The sequence below is a fragment of the Ornithorhynchus anatinus genome, chromosome 2 (genome assembly GCF_004115215.2).
Source record: "Ornithorhynchus anatinus isolate Pmale09 chromosome 2, mOrnAna1.pri.v4, whole genome shotgun sequence".
Taxonomy (NCBI): Eukaryota; Metazoa; Chordata; class Mammalia; order Monotremata; family Ornithorhynchidae; genus Ornithorhynchus; species Ornithorhynchus anatinus.
In genome coordinates, this window is record NC_041729.1 from 9,717,783 (window position 1) to 9,736,731 (window position 18,949).

Here is an 18,949-nt window from a genome sequence, read left to right on the forward strand (position 1 = left end):
GGAGAACTGACGTTCCTAACATTTATTAAGAAATGCTTGCTTACTCCCTGCAAGGTACTGAATTCTGTGTTGGGATAAATACAAGAAGATCAAATGAAGACACCGTCCCTCGTCAATAAGGGGCTCACAATCCAAGTAGGGGAAGTCATCGTGCGTAACAAGGAAAAATAAATGTTATGGAATCACAATGAAAGCAGTTTAAATAAAGTGATAAAAAATAGCGACACCAAATGGGATGGGGAGAGCCCAGTCCCTTTGTACCTCATCACTCCAGGCGAGCAGGCCTTGGTTTCAAAGTGCTGCATTGGCTACAACATTTGAAAAGTTGGGAAGGCAGACTTCTGCTCACCCTTTTCCCGTATTGGGGAGTGGATGTGGAGAGGAGGGAGCCTTGGAGTTCCTGATGGAAGGAGAGGAGCGAGGCTGTGCACACAATGCCCCGAGAATTCTGCAGTCGCAATGGCCTGGGTCCCCGGGCCAGGTAGTTATGAGCTTCTCTCTACCCTCTGCCCTTGTGGTGGAGGAAGCAGGGGTGGGGCCAGAGCTTCACATCCTTTTGGAGCCTTTGGGCTTTCGAATGCAAATGTCTTTCTACAGCATTTCCCAAGATTTCTATTGTATCGAGCACTGTAGACCACTCTGGTCTTTAAACAGAACGCTGTGAAAGCTACGCTTGAATCATCCCCAGTTAGCCAGTCTCGTGATGAACAGCAGAAGTGCGTGTCTGTCACTGTTTTCTTCAAAATCCCAAACGAATCGTGAAGTCCACCACCGTTAGTTAACAATTTCCAAAGTAGTTCCGTTTTCCTACTGAATCAAGACACCGATCGCAGGTTGTACAAGGAGTGGCTGTAACATTTCTCACACTTTGATTCTTTTTCTCTTTCTAAAGTCGGTGCAATTTGATAAAGAGCAAATGATGTCTCTTACCGAGGCGAATGAGGTATTAAAACAGCAAGTAGACCAAATGCAGCTAGAAGCCAAAAAGTAAGTATGTCTCTTAATATATTCTCATTTCTCCTCTCAGCGGCAGCTGACGGATTGTGCAGACCCAGAAATTTAAAGCACATGCAGAGAGAAACAAATACTCTTGCCTACTGGAGAAAATCGAGGTTGATAATGCACCTTGTGTGCAACTGGATAAGGGGAAGAAAGGCAACATTCTCAAACTGTTAAAGAACGCAGAGGCATCAGACTAGGGGTACTTTCCTTTGGGGGACCAAGCTAATGTTTATGGGCACAGTGTCTGTGACTAAAACCTTGAGGCCTTTAGCACAAGCAAAGCAATATGAACCCACGAAAGATTGACATATCCCCATATCTGTAATTTATTTTAATATCCGTCTCCTCCTGAAGACTGTAAACAGTTTGTAGGCAGGAATCATGTCTGTTTGTAGGCAGGGATTGTGTCTGCCAGCTCAGTTGTATCATATTCTCCCTTGTGCTTAATGCAAGTGTTGTGCACACTGTAAGCGCTTGAGAAATGCTATTGATTGATTGGACTTAGGCTGAGAGGTTTGAAAACAGATCAAATCAGAAGTAGTAGAAATCATTACAAATAATGTGTGGCGATTTGCAAGTTGGCGATATGCCAAACACAGGGCCTTTTGACTTAGAACTTCAAACCTTGGAAAACCTGGTCAAGTCATTCCCTTAACCTGCCTGCAATTGAATTGCAAAAATGTTGGCTTATTGTTCTAAAGATTTTTTTGGTGGGGAGAAAAGTGTCTATTTTCTCCCTTCATTTATCAAGAAAAACTGGTTTCTAACTAGAGAAAATGCCAATTGGCACTTTTTGGAGGTGGCTGTAAGGGCTAACATTCCTCTTTTGGACTTTCCTCCTCCCCTCCACATGCTCTAGGGCTATTACGGAACAAAAGCAGAAGATGAAGCGCCTGGGATCAGGCTTGACTAGTGCCCAGAAAGAGATGAAAGCCAAACACAAAGCCTACGAAAATGCGGTGGGCATACTCAGCCGCCGCCTGCAGGAAGCCCTCACTGCCAAGGAGTCTTCGGAAGCCGAACTGAGCAAGCTCAGAGCCCAGATCACCGATGGAGGAAGTGACCAAGCTCTCCATGTAAGCTAATGGCCCTTCCTATTCCCGGTTGGTCGTCCAGGCTCATGATGGAGTGACGTCAAAGTAATGACTTTCTAGGCTCAGGAACATCTTTTTTTTTTTTTTGGCAACACTTCATTCATTCAGTCGTATTTATTGAGTGCTTACTGTGTGCAGAGCACTGTACTAAGCTCTTTGCTGATAATACATCGTCAGTCCTCTCTAACTTCTGATATACTAAGGTGAAAACAATCAGAAGCTTGAAGGGTGAAGATTTCCCATGAGCCAGTTAGGTTTTCTATTGCTGCAGTCCTTTATAATGGTACTTTACCAGTCAGTAGGATCAGCAAATACTTCTACATTTGGTTAATCAATCAATCAAATGCATTTGTTGAGTGCATACTATATTCAGAACACTGTACTAAGCGCTTGGGAGAGTTCAGTACAACAGAATTAGCAGACACATTCCCTGCCCATAACAGATCGTCATTTAATAAATCTGTCATGCATTTGGAGATACTGAATCTTCATTATAGAATGTTGCATCTTTTCTGCAAAAGCAGTTTTTTTAAAATACTTTCCCCTGTGTTGTGGATTTAAGTAGAAGTAGTAATTCATTTCAGTTAATTAACTTGGCAACTTTTAAATCAATTGATCATTCATATTAAGTGCTTACTCATTGAGCACTGTACTGAACACTTGGGAGAGTTCAATACGACACATTCCCTGCCCCCAGGAAGCTTACAGTCTCACGGGAGAGGCAGACATTAATGTAACACATGATGGAACTTTTTAAGCACTTACTATGTGCTAAGCACATAATATTTATATGGTATTTCTTAAACATTTACTGTGTGCTAAGTAGGGGATAGATGCCAGATAATTAGATTTGATACAGTCTCTGTTGCCTATAAGGCTCACAACCTAAGGGAAAGATATATACATATATATATATATTCACACATATATGTGTGTGTGATTTATTCATCTGTTTATATTAATGTCTATCTCCCATCTAGACTGTGAGCTCATTGTGGGTGTCTGTTATATTGTACTCTCCCAGGTGCGTAGTACAGTGCTTTACACCCAATAAGTGCTCAGTAAATATGATTGAATGAATGAATGAAAGTATTTTATCCCTGTTTTACACATGAGGAAATTGAGGAACAGAGAGGAGAAGTGGGTTTCCAAAAAATCCACAATATTCAGTCATCTTCTGATTAGAAAGTTCTTTCTTCCCGTCCCCTGACTCTCCTCCCCCTCCCCCCCCCCCCCCCCCAACCCCATTGCAATTTTGGCTTATTCCTCCTTGCACAGGGAAAACAACTGTCTTCCTGTAATAATGCTGCATCCACAGCCTCCCTGTAATAATGCTGCATCCACAGCCAGTTTTCCCATGGAACATGTTTTCACTTTGCATTCTGGAAATGTACTTTCTAGAACGCTCTTAGGGAATTAGGAAATGTTATTCCAACCACACGTATCTGTTTAGCTAGAATGCATACGTTTGCATGTACAGTCAGTCAAGGCCTGAGAATTGACTATACTTAAGTCAGTCAGCCTCCTTCTCCAGTAAACCCTAGTTCCTGTAACTTGGCCATCTAGAACCTGCTTTCCAGCCCTATAGCTGTTTTTAATTGCTTTTCTCTATATCCTGATCAGATTGGGCAGAGTCTTTTCTAGTGTGCATTTCAACACAGTACTTTCATTAGGGTCTTATCAATGCTTTGTATTACAGAAGTATCATTCATCCAGTTGTATTTATTGAGTGCTTACTGTGTGCAGAGCACTGTACTAAGCGCTTGGAATGTACAGTTCGGCAACAGATAGAGACAGTCCCTGCCCAACAACGGGCTCACAGTCTAAAAGGAGGAAACAGACAGTAAAACAAAACAAGTAGACTGGCATCAATACCATCAAAATAGATAGATAGAATCATAGATATATATGCTCATCATTAATAAAAGAGAAATAATGTATACAAATATTCACAAGTGCTGTGGGGAGAGAAAGGGGGTAGAGCAGAGGGAGGGAGTAGGGACAATGGGGAGGGGAGGAGGGGCAGAGGGAAAGGGTGGGCTCAGTCTGGGAAGGCCTCCTGGAGGAGGTCAGCTCCCAGTAGGGCTTTGAAGAGGGGAAGAGAATTTGGCAGATGTGAGGAAGGAGGGCATTCCAGGTCAGTGGTAGGATGTGGGCCAGGGGTCGACGACGGCGGGACAGGCGAAAACGAGGGACCCTGAGGAGGTGAGCAGCAGAGGAGCAGAGTGTACGGGAAGGGCAACAGAAAGAGGGAAGGGAGGTGAAGTAGGAGGGGGCAAGGTGATGGAGAACTTTGAAGCCAAGAGTGAGGAGTTTTTGCTCTATGTGAAAGTTGATAAGCAGTGCCTGGAGGTTTTTGAGGAGGGGAGTGACATGCCCAGAGCACTTCTGTAGAAAGTATCCCAACTTAGGAATGTCAAATTCTTATTCAGTTCCACACTACACTGTTGACACGTTCAGTGTGAAGTCCACTATGACCTCTGGATTTATGCTTCACAACTCTTTGCCAATGTTACATCTGTGGACTTTTTTTTTTGCCTCAAGTATACTGAAGGGCACACATTTGTTGTCCTGTAGCCTCTCCGGTCAGTTATCACATGGGGTTCTGAGAGGGGCTTTAGAGAAATAGGTGCATCTCCAAGGCCTGTGCTCCGAGAATAGTTTAGCTCTTCTACTCTTTCTCTAGTTTGTTATAACCTGAAACTCCCTCCCCATCCATATACGCCAAACCGTCACTATGTCCACCTACAAAGCATTATTCAAGCCACATCTCCTCCAAGAGGCCTTCCGTCCTTCCTTTTTTTCCATCATGTGCTATTATGTGACTATTTGAGTGAACCAAACAAGACTTTATTCTCTGTTTTCAGGAAAGAATTCAGGCTCTGGAGGCGGAGCTGCAAGCAGTCAGCCATAGTAAGATGGTACTGGAGAAAGAACTGCAAGAAATCATTTCTCTCACCAGTCAAGAGTTGGAGGAATACCGGGAGAAAGTGATTGAACTAGAAGATGAGGTAATTCCTTGGACTTTTCTCAGGGATCAACAGTGGCAAGGCCTTCCAACTACTGTACGATAATGACCATATTTGAAAATACCTGTGTGCTGCCATCCTATCTCCAGGGAGGAATGTTCTTGTATTTACCCACTCTGACTGGTTTTTTTATTAGTAGTGAGGCAATAATATTAATAATTGTGCTATTAATTAAGTGCTTACTATGTGATGGGGAGGCTAACATTAATTTCTTATCTTGTCATTCATTTCACAGTATTAGCCACTAGCTGTACTGCTTTCCAGATTGGGTAATGATTCCTTGAAAATTTTTTGTCCAGCACCTTGCTTCTATAAGATTGAAGTCACAAAGTGCTTGTGAATTAAGAATTTAGCTGGTGCTTTTAATCACATTCTGATGAACAGCAAAAAATAAAAGTAATGTGGCTTAGTGGATAGAGCACGGGTCTGGGCGTTAGAAGCACCTGGGTTCTAAACCCAGCTCTGCCACTTGAATGCTGTGGGACCTTGGGCAAGCCACTTCTCTGTGCCTGTTACTTAATCTGTAAAATGGGAATGTAGGACTGTGAGCCACATGTGGGACACAGACTGTGTCCAACCTGATTATCTTGTATCTACCCCTAGGCTTAGAACAGTGTGTGTGGCATATAGTAAGTGCTTACCAAATAGCATAAGAAAAAAAAAAAGAATAATCCTCAAGCCCCATCAGTGCAGATGGGGCCGTCCTTGGTGTAGCCGTCCCAACCCTCGCAACGTTGGTATGATGGTCTGGCTGCTTCCCCTTTTCCCTTCTCGCTGCCCCTGATTTGTAGCCTGACCCTGTGGAAGATGGCATGGGCTGCTCCCCTCATTTGCCCATTTTAGGGAAGGGGAGTTTTGAGTAATGGAGAATTGAGGATGCTTTACTGGTAAGTTCAGCAGCAACAACAACAATGATAATTGCAGTATTTGTTAAGGGCTGATTATGTAGCGTGGCTTAGTGAAAAATAGCCCGGGCTTGGGAGTCAGAGGTCGTGGGTTCTAATCCCGGCTCCTCCACTTGTCAGCTGTGTGACTTAGGGCAACGCACTAAACTTCTCTGTGCCTCAGTTCCCTCATCTGGAAAATGGGGATTAAGACTCTGAGCCCCATGTGGGACAACCTGATAACCTTGTATCTGCCCCCAGTGCTTAGAACAGTACTTGGCACATAGTAAGTGCTTACCAAATACCATCATTTCAGCGCTTAGAACAGTGCTGGGCACACAGTAAGCGCTTAACAAATACCATCATTTCAGCACTTAGAACAGTGCTGGGCACATAGTAAGTGCTTAACAAACACCATCATTGTTATTATTATTATCATTATGTACCAAACACTGGGCTGAATACAGTCAGAGAAGACACAGTTCTTTTCTGACATGGGGCTCTAAATCTGAGAAGGTCGGGGGGGAGAACAGGTATTGAATCCCCATTTTACAGATGAGGAAACTGAGGCACTGAAAAGTGAAGTGACTTGCCCAAGGTCCCACACTAAGCGAGAGACAGAGGCAGGATTAGAACCTGGTCTCTCGACTCTCAGTCCTCTCCACTCCCTGTCCTGGGGCCTTTCCATCAGGCCATGCTGTTTCTTCTCTGCTTCTCCCATCCACCCTGGAGAGGAAACAAGATCCTCATTGAAGAGAAAAGTGGGGCAGCCTCTAATGGAAATCGTTGCCCTGTATTTTGCACCAGTTTGCCTCTCAGAAGAATTTTGTCCCGATCCCTCTTTCACTCTTATTCTTCGGTTTTAGCTTCAGGAATCTAGAGGCTTCAGGAGGAAGATCAAACGCCTCGAGGAGCAGAATAAGAAATTGGCTCTGGACCTGGAGCATGAACGAGGGAAACTGACAGGGCTGGGGCAGTCCAACGCAGCCCTGCGGGAGCACAACAGCATCCTGGAAACAGCTTTAGCCAAGAGAGAGGCAGATTTAGTGCAACTGAACTTGCAGGTATCCCAGGCCCTTTCCTGTCTCGGAGTAGCTCTTGGAATCCCGGTAGCTCTTAAATCAAATCACTGGCTTAAAGATTTATTAGTCGAGAGATTTTTCCGGTAACTTGTGAGAAAAATTTGCCGCATGCTCCTATGACCTCATTTAGCAAAAGCCGCTAATGCGTACCCATCCTTGCGAGGGACTCGGAAACAGACTCGGGAACCCACTGCCTCTGGTCCTCTCCCAACACTCTAGCATGGCAGGGAGGAGGGGAGTTGTTTGTTTGAGGCTCCTAAGACTGCCCAGGGATCATGTTGCTCTGTTCCTCCTCTTCCCTCTGCCCCTTTGCTTTCAGAAACTCTAAGATGCAGGGTGAGAGGACACCGTTGTCCCTGTGAACTTTTTATGCCAACTATTAATTTTTGTTTTGAAACTTAGTAATAAAAATAATAATAAAAATAGTTGTACTAAACACTGACAATGTGCCATATATCGGAATAAGTAATAAGATAATCAGATCAAAGCCAGCCCCTATCCTTTATGGGGCTTACGGTCTAAGAGGAAGAGAGAACAACAATTAATCCCATTTTAAAGCTGCAGAAATGGAGGCAGAGAGAAAGATCATACAGCAGGTGAGTGGTAGAACCGGGATTAGAACCTGCATCTCTCGCCTCCCAGTCTGGTGCTCTTTTCATTAGGCCATGCCGCCTTTTGAGGACTTAAGGATCCATTAAAAAAAAAAAAAGGCAGATGTTTTTATTAGAATTCCAGTCTCCTGGGTATTGCCACAGTATGTAATGCACTTCTCGTCTGGGGAGTTTTCACTCCGCATAGTTTCCGGTTGGCTTCCTGGCACTTGCTCTGCCGCTTTAATCTCTGTTACGGTTATGTGGTTTAGGTGCAAGCAGTTCTCCAGCGCAAAGAGGAAGAGGACCAGCAGGTGAAAAAACTTATTCAGACCTTACAGGCGGCTCTAGACAAGGAAAAGAAGAAAGTGAACAATCTTAAGGAACAGGTATGTGACCAGTTTCCAGTCAGGAGGAGTGTTTGTCCAGCACCCATTTGGTGAGGTATACTGTACTAGACTCCTGGGAAGTACAGAATCAAGTAGCCCATCCCTACCCAAAGGAATTTACCCGCTAATGGAAGACGATGGGGATGTGCAGCTCTTAAATAACAAAACTTTCCCAACTCTTGGTAAATTAAGCATCTTCTTGGTCCCAAATCAGAAAGACAGTTGGAGAATAAAATAATTATTAAGCACTTATACGTGTCAAGCACCGTGTTGAGAGCCAAAGTACCTGCCAGACACACAATCCATGTCTGCTCGCCAGACTCACAGTCCGAGGGAAAGAGAGCAGGGATCATTTCTCCATTTTACAGATGAGGAAAGTGAGCGTCTCTCTCCACCAGAAATGAAGAGCCCTTATTTAGCCAAGGCTATTAATTGTTTGTTCACCTTTCCAGTATGATGGGAAAGGGATGCAGGGAGGACCTCCCAACCCCGGACATTTGGGGTGCAGTTAGCTTTAAGCCTTCCGCCCTTTCTTCAGGTGGCAGCAACCAAGGCGGACGCAGGACACAACCGTCGTCATTTCACAGCAGCTTCCCTGGAACTCAGTGAGGTGAAGAAGGAACTACTAGCCAAAGAGCAGCTGGTCCAGACGCTGCAAGCTGAAGTGGACAAATTGCAGTAAGTGTCCCAGAATTGAAGAGTCTGCAGCCCAGCTCCTTAGCAGGAAATGAGGGTTTTCTTAGAGAGTCCCTAAGGCCCCAGGAATCTCCAAACAGCTATTCTCCATAGCCCCCTGTCAGAAAGAAGCTCTCTTTAGTGAGGGTGAGGCAGTTCCAGATCTGGACTGACACTTGCTCAGTTCACCCTTGGGGGATCTCAGCCGGCACTGTGGGGCTTAAAATGCAGAATGCGCTCCCAGAATGCTGGGGGATTGGGACACTCTGTTTCCCCCTTCCTCGTTTTCCCAGTACCAGCCGTGAGAGGGAAAGGAAAGGCCAACAGCCTTGAGAGGGGATCTTGATGACCCAGTTCTCAACCCAAAGAATACGGCAGCGTAGAGACAGTGCTTACAGCATGCATGTCCAAACCTCTACAGTAAATTAATTGAGAATAGGATTAGAGGTTGTTGGCAATTCCATTGGCTCCTATTGGAATTTCACTGATTTATGGTATTATTAAAAGGTAAAGTTCTGAGCACGGGCCTGGTGATGAAGTTTTGAAAGAATGTTCTTAGGAAAAATCTCTCCTGCCCAGTAGTTCCATCTGAGGGACCAAATAATGTTTTCTTCAGCCCTGCAGTTGAGACGATTCTCCTATAAAACCCAAGAGGAAGAGGATTAGAATGGCAACCTCTACTGCCAACTCCCCTTCTGGTTATCGGTCTATGCCTTCTTAAGTAGATCATCAGCGTAATTGGCCAGAGCCCCCCAAAGTCCTAACGATACCCAAGAGTGTCGGTCGCAGTAAAGTCCCAGTTTATAGCCTAAGCCCTGCTGTGAGCACAGATGGAGCATCTACCCGGCTGGGCCGCTCCACTGATTTTATTAGACATGGGTTACTGTGGGCCGCCATCGTCTTCGGTAAATAATCCGTCTCGTCTCACTTCCAGATTGCGGCTCATTAGCGGTTCCTACTGGGTTTTAGCCAGAGAGAGAAAATAGAGTGAAGTCATTTTGGTCTTCTTGTTGCAGGGTTCAGGATGGAAAACAAGCCCAAGAAGTGTCTCGGTTCCAGCAGGAGCTGGCAGAAACTCGGGCTCAGCTTCAGCTTCTGCAGCAGCAGCTGGAGGAGCAGCTCAGCAAGCAGCCTGTTGGCAACCAAGAGGTAAAAAATATGGGGCTGCAGAACTCAAACTCAGTGGAACTCAAAGGCTTCTGATTGCCACACATCTTATCGGGTGGTCTGCTTATCTGAATTGATCGTCAAGGAAGGTGGCATTTAAATTTTTTTCTCATTTTCATGTATTAACCTGCATTAAATATAGAATTAATTTTGATATTAAGGACCTGCTCCGAACCAGGCACTGTGCTGATCTTTGGGGTAGATAGAATAGAGTTGATCAGATTCAGTGCTTATCTCAGGAAGGGGTCCCAGTATAGGGGGGAGGAACAACAGGATTGAATCCCCATTTTACGGATGAGGAAACTGAGACATTGAGCACTTGCGTGACTGGCTCAAGGTCACCCAGCAGGCAAATGGCAGAGCTATGACTAGAACCCAGATCTCCCGACTGCCAGTCCTATACTCTTTCCACTACTTCTCTGTGCTTCAGTTCCCTCGTCTGTAAAATGGTGATTAAGACTGTGAGCCCCATGTGGGACAGGGACTATGTCCAACCTGACTTGCTTGTATCCACCTCAGCACTTAGTACAGTGCCCGGCCATAGTAAGCACTTGACAAATAATACCCCAATTATTATTATTAATTCTCATCCTTTATGCTGAAGAAGCTACCACTAGGTTCCTTCCCTGTATATGCGGCTCTCTTTCATGCTGTATTTATTTAGGTTGAAGATCTCAAGTGGGAGGTTGAACAGAAGGAGAGAGACATCCAAACCTTAAAGCAACAGCTGGACTTGACCGAACAGCGTAGTCAAAAAGAGCTAGAAGGAATGCAGCTGGTATTGCAGGTATGTGGCGGGGCCTGGCCTGGCCTAGCCTGGCCTGACCTGACGCAGTGAGGGAAGGGAGGGGCTGATGGGCTACCTGGTGGGCCGGGCGGACACCCGGGAACTGATCTGGTGAGCCACTGCCGGCCTGCAGCGGGGAGATGGATTCCTCTGGGAGACTTTGGCCCCCAGGGCCTCCCCACCTAGCCTCAGCCTCTCTTGTTCGCTCCCTTGCCCCATTCTTGATTTCCAGGCAGGGAGGGGCTCCTCCTGGAGGTGTTGGACCTCAAGGTAACTAACTTCACCTTAGCTCGCGGCCCCTTCCCCACTTCTCAGCTTTGAAAGGGGGCCATTTTTCCCCAGGTAGATAGTTTGGCCTCTGTGTCTGCATTGTCCTGCCCAACCAGTCCATTTCACTGTCTGCACTTCCATTTGCACACCACCAGGAGTGAGGGCCTGCTAGCTGTAAGCATCGGCCTGTGTTCTAGGCTGGTGGGCTGAAGGGGCAGGGACAGGCCATTCAGGTGATTCTGGGAATGGAAGATAGGTCCACCGCCCCCCCCCCCCCCAAAAGGGAAGGAGGATGCCATCAAGTTTGCAAATGAGTTCTTGACAAGAGACACTGCTCTCCTACCAGTGGTGATATCCGTGGCTTCGGCAGCATGTCCTGACACGGACCAAGGGAAGGAACATATGCTACACCGGAGATTAATATTCCTCACTCGTGGTTTTAACCTCTGGAAGAACTAAATATTCTTATTTCATGGTAATTCATGGCAGCCGATTTTAGTATTTGGCAGCAGATCCAAATGTGCCTGACCATCCAATTTAGAAAACCTTTTCAGTGTTATACAGGCAAAGTTTAGTCATTCAGTAGTGTTGCAGGACTTACTGTATAAAGAACACTTTACTGACTGGTCGTTTGGGAGAGTACAGTAGAGTTGGTAGACATGATCCCTACCCTTAACAAGCTTACAGTCCAATCAGGGAAACACTCAAAAATGTAATACAAAAAGGGGAAAGCGACAGAGTTTCAAGTTGTGCACTGAAGAGCTACCGGGGAGGAGGGGGAAGTGAGTATCCAATGTGTAGGTGATATGGAAGTGCGGAAGTGGAACTAGATTGAGGAGATGAGCAAGTAATCGAGGAAGACCTCCTGGAGATGTGAGTTTTAAAAGGGCTATGAGAATGGGAGGAGCTGTGGTCTGCTGGATGTGAAACAGAGCAGGGAGTGCCAGTCTGGAGGGAGGATATGAGCAAGAGGTTGTTGGTAAGAGAGAGCGTAGCGACCCAGTGAGTAGGTTGGCTTGAGAGGAGCCAAGAGTGTGAGCTGGGGTGTAGTGGGAAAGGAGTGGGGATAAAGGAGGGATGGGGGAGAGAGCTGTTTTGAAGCTCGCTGTGGGCAGGGAATGTGATTATTTTACTCTACTTTCCCAAGCGCTTAGTACAGAGCAAATGCTCAATAAATACGATTGAGTGAATGGATTTGAGTGTCTTATAGTTGATGGTGAGGAGTTTCTGCTTGATGCATTTGAGGGGTATGAAGAATGTGCCGGGCAGCAGAGTGAAAAATGGACCGGAGAGAAAAAAGAGACTGGAGGCAGCGTGGTCTTCAGAGAGGCCAATGCAGTAGTCACATTGGAATATGACAAGTCTGGCTGTTTAGATGGAGAGGAAGGGGTGAATTCTGGAGATGTGAAGAAAGAACTGGCAGGTTTTTGGAGACTGGCTGAACATGGAGGTTGAAAAAGAGCAAAGAGTCAGAGATCTTACCTAGTTCATGGGCTTGAGAGATGGGGAGTAGGGCAAGAGTTAGGATGGGGAGAAGATTTGGGAAGGAAGGTGAGGAGCTCAGTTTTGGTCCTGTTGAGGCTGAATGCTAGGGGGGCCATCAATGTAGAGCTATTCTGTAGGCAGGCAGAGATGGGAGATAACAGAACAGAGAGGTCACGGCTTTGGATTTGGGAGTCATCCGAGTTGAGGTAGTGGTTGAAGCCTTGAGGGTGGGTGAGCTCCTCTTGGGAATGGGTATAAATTGAGAATAGTAGAGTGCCCAGAATGGAGCTTTAAGCCTCCGTCTGCCCCAGGGGGTGAGAGAAAGAGCCGGCAAAAGGGACTGAGAAGGAGTGATCTGAGAGGCAGGAGGAGAACCAGGAGAGGACAGTGTAAGAGAAACCAAGGTGTTCCCAGGAATAGTGAATGCTACATTGATCACAGTTGCAATAGATCTTGTTTTGAGGATAATACTGTAGCAAACTGAACGATTTTTCTCCTCTTTCTTCAGGATCTCAAAACTGAGTTGGAGATGGTGCAGAAGGGTCTGTCAATGACTCAGAAAGACAAGTTCATGCTCCAGGCAAAAGTGACAGAACTGAAAAACAGCATGAAGACTCTTCTGCAGCAGAACCAGCAGCTGAAGCTGGACCTGAAACATGGAAAAATGAAGAAGGTAGTCCACCATTTTGAAAATCCCTATTTGGCTAATTGGAAAATAGGGAGAATTTTAGCATGATGACTTTTGTCTGTGCTATTAAAGAAAATTAGTCAGTGGACTTGTGATGAGAGAACATGTTAAACATTTTATCAGTTCGGCTTTTTCTAGCAGAATTGTGCTTTTGTTTTGTTCCTGTTTTGCTCTATTACTCTGCATTTATTACTGCATCATATCAGGGAGCAAGGGGAAAATAGCTAGAAATGAGTAGACTCTTCTTCCAAAATATAGGGGTAAAGGTCAAAATATATGGCACGGAGCTCAGGAGCAAAATGGATTGGTGTTAAAGGGATCTGTCACAGATGAAATATAATAGGAATGCTAAAATTATTGAGCCTGAATGTGTCTGTCAGTCCATCAGGGTGTTTATTGAGTGCTTACTGTGTGCCGAGCACTGTACCAGGCACTTGGGAGAGTACATTACAGCAGAGTTGGTAGACACGTTCCCTGCGCACAAGGAGCTTACAATCTAATAATAATAATAATAGTATTTGTTAAGTGCTTACTCTGTGCCAAGCACTTTTCTAAGTGCTGGAGTAGATGCAAAGTAATCAGGTTGTCCCACTTGGGACTAACAGTCTTAATCCCCATTTACACCTGAGGTAACTGAGGCACAGACAAGTTAAGTGGCTTAACCCATTGCAGAGCTGGGATTAGAACCCTTGACCTTCTGACTCCCAGGTCCGGGCTCTATCCACTGCTCCATGCTGCTAGGTAACAGCTTCAAGTGTCAGAGCTGTGAGCTCACAGTGGAAATGCCTTTGCCTGTGTGGGAGAGGGTCTGTAAGAGGTCCAGTTTATGTCACTGTCCTTTTCCCCAGAACACCTATGATGCTTTGCAGGCTGTCTGGTCACATGCCAGGGGAGCAGATAGTCACACAGGCAGTTCGGATTTCCTCGGCTCCATTCCATCTCTGTCTTTACGAAGTTTTTGGTGTGATAGAAACATGACAGCCTTGTGTGTTTTGAAACAGAGGAAGGACCTGAAGAGCGAGACCAATTCTTCCAATCCGGTGACTCCTGTGAAGGTTCCGGACTGCCCTGTCCCAGCTTCGCTCCTAGAGGAACTCCTGAAGCCACCCACTGCTGTCAACAAGGAGCCTTTAAAAAACCTCAACAGCTGCCTCCGGCAACTCAAGTATGACCCTGTTGAATACGTGGTCTGAGCTTTAAAGAGGCCAGCGGAATGATCAGTTTGCCCACATCTTGCAGAGCGGAGAATTCTTAATTTCAATCTCCGACTAAGATTAGACAGGCCAATGTCCTCCCTTCTTTCCCTAAATCAGTCTCAGGGATTTTGGGGTGCTTCAGTACGGACCTCGTTTCCACCCACGCTGCCCAAGGTCCGTCATCGTTCCTAATACATTGAGCTGCTTCCTGTGGCTGGCAGAGAAAGGCAGGCATCCCTAAATTACAGCTCTCGTTAGAAACGCTCCTGAGGTAAGACCGAGTGAGAGGCAGCAGAGCACAACCCCTGCCTGTCCGCTGGGCCTTCCCCCCACCTCAGCGCTCCACCTGAGAGTTGGGCTGTCAGATCCCCACGTCTAGAAATGCTGTCATAGGAAAAGGTCACTCCTCGCATTAAGGAGCTCTTGGTTTCCCTCTCCACTAATATGGCATTTTCTCCTTGCTCCAAAGGCAGGAAATGGATAGTCTTCAACGGCAGATGGAAGAACATACCATCACGGTTCATGAATCCATGTCTTCGTGGACTCTGCTCGAGGGCCAGTTAATGGATGTCGCTGCTACTTGTTCTCCTGCAACTCCCGGAGAGCAGGAAGATTCCAGGGTGGACAGAGAGGAGCAGAAACCCAGCGCTGGGGATAAGGAGATAACAGAACAGTGACCTCTGCGGCTGTCGTCCATCTTCCTAAGTCTTTAAAGGGTGGAAAGGAGTAGTGTTTTGTCACGATGTTTAGTTGGGTAGGTCTGTATTTTTTTTTTTCCCCTCAAAGACAGTTTTCCTAGTTTTACTTTTTGCCTTTGAATGATAACAGTATCATCAACGGAGTAGCAAAATCCTCTTTGATTTGACCCCATTTAATGTTGCTGTCTATGAAACTCTGCTTCCCCTCCTGGCCAATCTTGGTTGGGATCTGAGGGTAAAGGGTGGGTGGGGGGAAGGATTTTGAGCAAGGCTTTATCCAATCTACATTATGCTAACCATTGCCCATTGAGGGTTTATGATATTTAGGAAGTTTTAGGAGATAAGTATGGGCCAAGAGTCTCCCTATGGCCACAGCTGGCCAGGTGAACAACTGGGTTTCCAGTTTCTCACCTTCCTGTCAGGTCAGGGGGACCTTTACTTCACTGCTGAGAGAAAAACACCTTATTTTGCACCTTTGCTTTGTTTATTTTGAATATAGTCATCCTACTACAGGGTGTGTATATAAAAAAAAAATCATCTAATTTGAGAACTTTTATATATACATATATATATATTTGCTTATGTAATTTAAGAATGATCTGGGTTGTCTTTCTATTACTTTCCTCTCGTTGCCTTGTTTATTTACTGGTGGGAAATATTGTACATAGTAAAGATTTAGGAAGGCTAGTCCCAAAAGGAAAAGTTTTAGCAATGTCACTCTTTTACTGACCATACCTTTCGAGACCAAGTGTGTGTCTCTGAAGATAGGCAATTTTAATTTTTTTGTGATCTTCTCTCCCTTCTCATTTTCCATGCAGTTTCCAGACCGTTCCTAGTACAGATGTACACTATGTACAGACAGGGCACTGGCATTCCAGTCCTCTGGGTTCTGTCCAGATACAGCCTGCTACCCCAGGCTAGCTAAAGCACCCTGGTCCTCTTCAGCCCTCCTCCCTTCCAACAGCATAGAAATTTGGTCCTCGCCTTCCTTTAAAAGTCATTAAAACAAAAGAGTACTTTTTGCTTGGCCTATACTTTGAATCCAATGTGGAACAGCAAATCTAAACTTCCTGCATTTAAGATTCAGTACTTGGTTATTGGGCTCACTAATTCATTAGAAGAAAACACTCTGTTATAGAAGGAATGGTTATTACAGTTGATAGCTTTAATCAACCAAAATGTTTGTTTTCCTAAATGTTGTATTCTCTTAATAGCATCTAATGTTTGTGTAAGTCAGGTGGTCAGGTTCACAAGGAAAGTAGATAGGTCTCCAGGGTGTGTTCTCTATGTCGTTTTCCAAAGAACTGAAGTGCCTCCGTTTTAAAGTTCAGGCATCACAGGGGTATGAGGTTCATCTTTCGTTCACGTTCTGTTTTGCCTAATTTTTTTTCTTAAACACTGTTGAAAATGAAGTGAGAAGAGCTTTAGGATTTTGTGTCTTTTGTTTGTTTTTTTACAGAAAAGTTTAAAGACTCCTATTTATTAAAGTTAATGATTGAGAGGCTGTGTGTTCACAAGGTTGAGGGAGAAGAATGAATCGCTGTGGCTGTTAGATGCCAATTCCGCAGCTTTGCTGGCCTGAAAGTGAAGTTTGAAAGGTTTCCTGACCAGCCCCGATATGCTAAGTGTTTCTGTTCTGCGGAGATCTCGGTGGAGAAACGGTGCAGGATCATCTGTTATCTGTGTCCTTAAGGGTGTCTCATACACTCTTTTGTAAAGGGGGGAAAAATATACTATTAGTAAAGTTAAAACATCATTAGAGACATAGGTTTAGTCCAATTCCCCACCCCACCCCCCCAAAAAAAAACAAAACACCCATTAAGTGTTGTTTTCAAATGAAACATTTGTGCAGGGTTAATCTTGCTTTTATACTTGAAAATTACATTATGTACAGGTAAGCATCCCCTGGAAGTTTGAAACAGTTGTACAGATCAAACTGTTCACCTGGATTGAGAGAAGCCAAGAGTGGAGTTTGCCTTCTTGGTTCTTCAAAAAGGTATTAGCCTGCCCCTTCCTTTTCCTTTGCAACCAGAGTTACACACTCTGTCTCAGCAGTGCAGTGCTACTTTCTCACTAGTTGCTTAAGAAGATACCTCCAAACAAGTAGTCGTCAATGTACATTTTTCCCCTTAGGGAAAGGTAGACTTGTGTTGACAAGTTGTGAGTGTGTTGGTTATGTGCAAATGGATTCCTTCCACTCTCCTTATTTATGCTGGCAGCCCCTGCCGGTGGGGTTTGGACACAACTGCTGATGCTCTTGAGAACTCTTTATATCCTTTTGTTCCACAAACTTCATCCATCCTTTCCCTCGTTGAGCATCCCTTACTTTCCCCTCTTCCCTTCCGCTACTGGACACGTAGGCTTTTCTCAGTCTTGACCTGGAAATGAAGACCTGCCAGACTGAAGGATTAAATCTGAGTCCTCCGTCAGCACTGCCCTCGCAATTCCCCAGGAAGGTAATTGCAAGAGCAAACAGCTATCCCTTTAACCCTGAATATCAAAAGGTAGCCACCTTTGGTTTCTGTGAGGATTTCGTGTTCCCTTCAAACAACTGTACTTCCTCTGCTGTTTTACTGACACTTCAGCTACCTCCCCAACCACGTTCTAGTAAAGAAAGTTAGCGATTAGCAGGGTGTATGCAAGACCATACTTAAAAAAAAAGAGTCATCAATACCACAAGATTCCTTTAAAATTACTCAGCGACACTATATTTGTGTGAATGCAGATGTTCCCTGTCTGGGGTGTTCTTTAATTGAAGAAAAGCCCCCAGGACTCCATTAAATAGTTCCTGTCTTCCAGGCTGGAAACATTTTGTGCACGGGTTATAAGACGCTGCCCTTTCCGTAGTAGACATCAGAAAAATAAATACGCTGGATCATAGAGATGATGTTCTTCCCTTGGAGGCTGCTGCCAACCCGTCTAACCTTTACTTGAGGGGCAAGGTGTCCTTTAGCCTGGTGAGTTCAGATCTGGGTTCAGGTTTTAAACTGGGCCTCCTGAGAGCGAGACCCCAGGGGTGACAGTGAAAGGTACTGACAGTTCGGCACCGCATCCTGAAATGGTGTCTCTCGGCCTGGCCCAAGACATTAGTCTCTGGGGCAGCTGAAGTTAACCTGCAAAGCCAATAGTGATTTTAAATAAGAAAAAAAAAACAGGCTCTAGGCCTGTAGTCTCAAAGGCCCTATGGGCTCTGAGGCCTAGCAGTAATCCAGTTCACTTGAAACATGAAGATGGGCAATCCATGTAAGCAGTTTATATCCTAAAGTGGATTATTATAGTTATTTTTTTGGTTTGGTTTTCAAGCATCAAATTAACTCTGCTGCTTTGTGCAGTGTGGGCAAAGTCTCACAAAAGAGAATCACCCCTTGCTGATAGGGCTCTCCACGTTAGCGTGTTTTGCCCAAATCTTATTTGCACAGATTTCTGGGAGTGAAGTTATCCTGAATATTAAAAAAAAAGACTAATGTTTTACATGCATTTTTAGTTACTGTCGAATCAAATGTTCTAAGAAAAGTTCATTCTTCGTTTCCTGACTTCTCTTTTGAGTAATTTGAAGAAAAAGTCACCCATGTATGATTACTTGTAAAAGCATGTTAAAGAGGTTCAAGTGTGCATAGGAATTCCTTCAAAGTTTTGTGCAATAAACTATTTTTTGGTAAAGGAAGTTTCCTGTTTATTATATTGGGACAGTGAATTAAGAGATTGAACCCTTTGGGAACCCAGGGGCACTTGGAAGACCTGCTGCCACCGGCTAAGGACAGACAAAGGGAGCTCTCTCCCTCCACTGGAGCCAGAAGCAGCAGCAGGTGATGAGGAGACCGCATTCTTTACTGCCCCACACTCTACAGGGCACTGGCTCTGCTGTTACTCTCTCTCTCTCTTTGTGGGGAGGGGAGGGTGGAGAAGATGGCGT

The 18,949-nt window shown here is 45.1% G+C and overlaps 1 protein-coding gene across 3 annotated transcripts in view; it reads left to right on the forward strand.

Moving 5' to 3' along the window:
- The window catches only part of GOLGA3 (golgin A3), a 46,077-nt gene extending 27,381 nt beyond the window's left edge, over positions 1-18,696 (forward strand). For 2 of the 3 annotated variants that reach the window (XM_029048393.2, XM_029048402.2), the window contains exons 14-24: positions 893-987; positions 1,862-2,078; positions 4,964-5,107; positions 6,876-7,073; positions 7,954-8,070; positions 8,609-8,748; positions 9,762-9,894; positions 10,577-10,699; positions 12,963-13,127; positions 14,144-14,307; positions 14,808-18,696. In XM_029048393.2, the coding sequence (XP_028904226.1) occupies positions 893-987; positions 1,862-2,078; positions 4,964-5,107; positions 6,876-7,073; positions 7,954-8,070; positions 8,609-8,748; positions 9,762-9,894; positions 10,577-10,699; positions 12,963-13,127; positions 14,144-14,307; positions 14,808-15,015 (1,704 nt within the window). In that variant the 3' untranslated portion in view covers positions 15,016-18,696. The remainder of the gene's footprint in view (positions 1-892; positions 988-1,861; positions 2,079-4,963; positions 5,108-6,875; positions 7,074-7,953; positions 8,071-8,608; positions 8,749-9,761; positions 9,895-10,576; positions 10,700-12,962; positions 13,128-14,143; positions 14,308-14,807) is intronic. The other variant, XR_003753991.2, reaches the window with a different exon arrangement.
- The last annotated feature ends 253 nt before the right edge of the window (positions 18,697-18,949 follow it).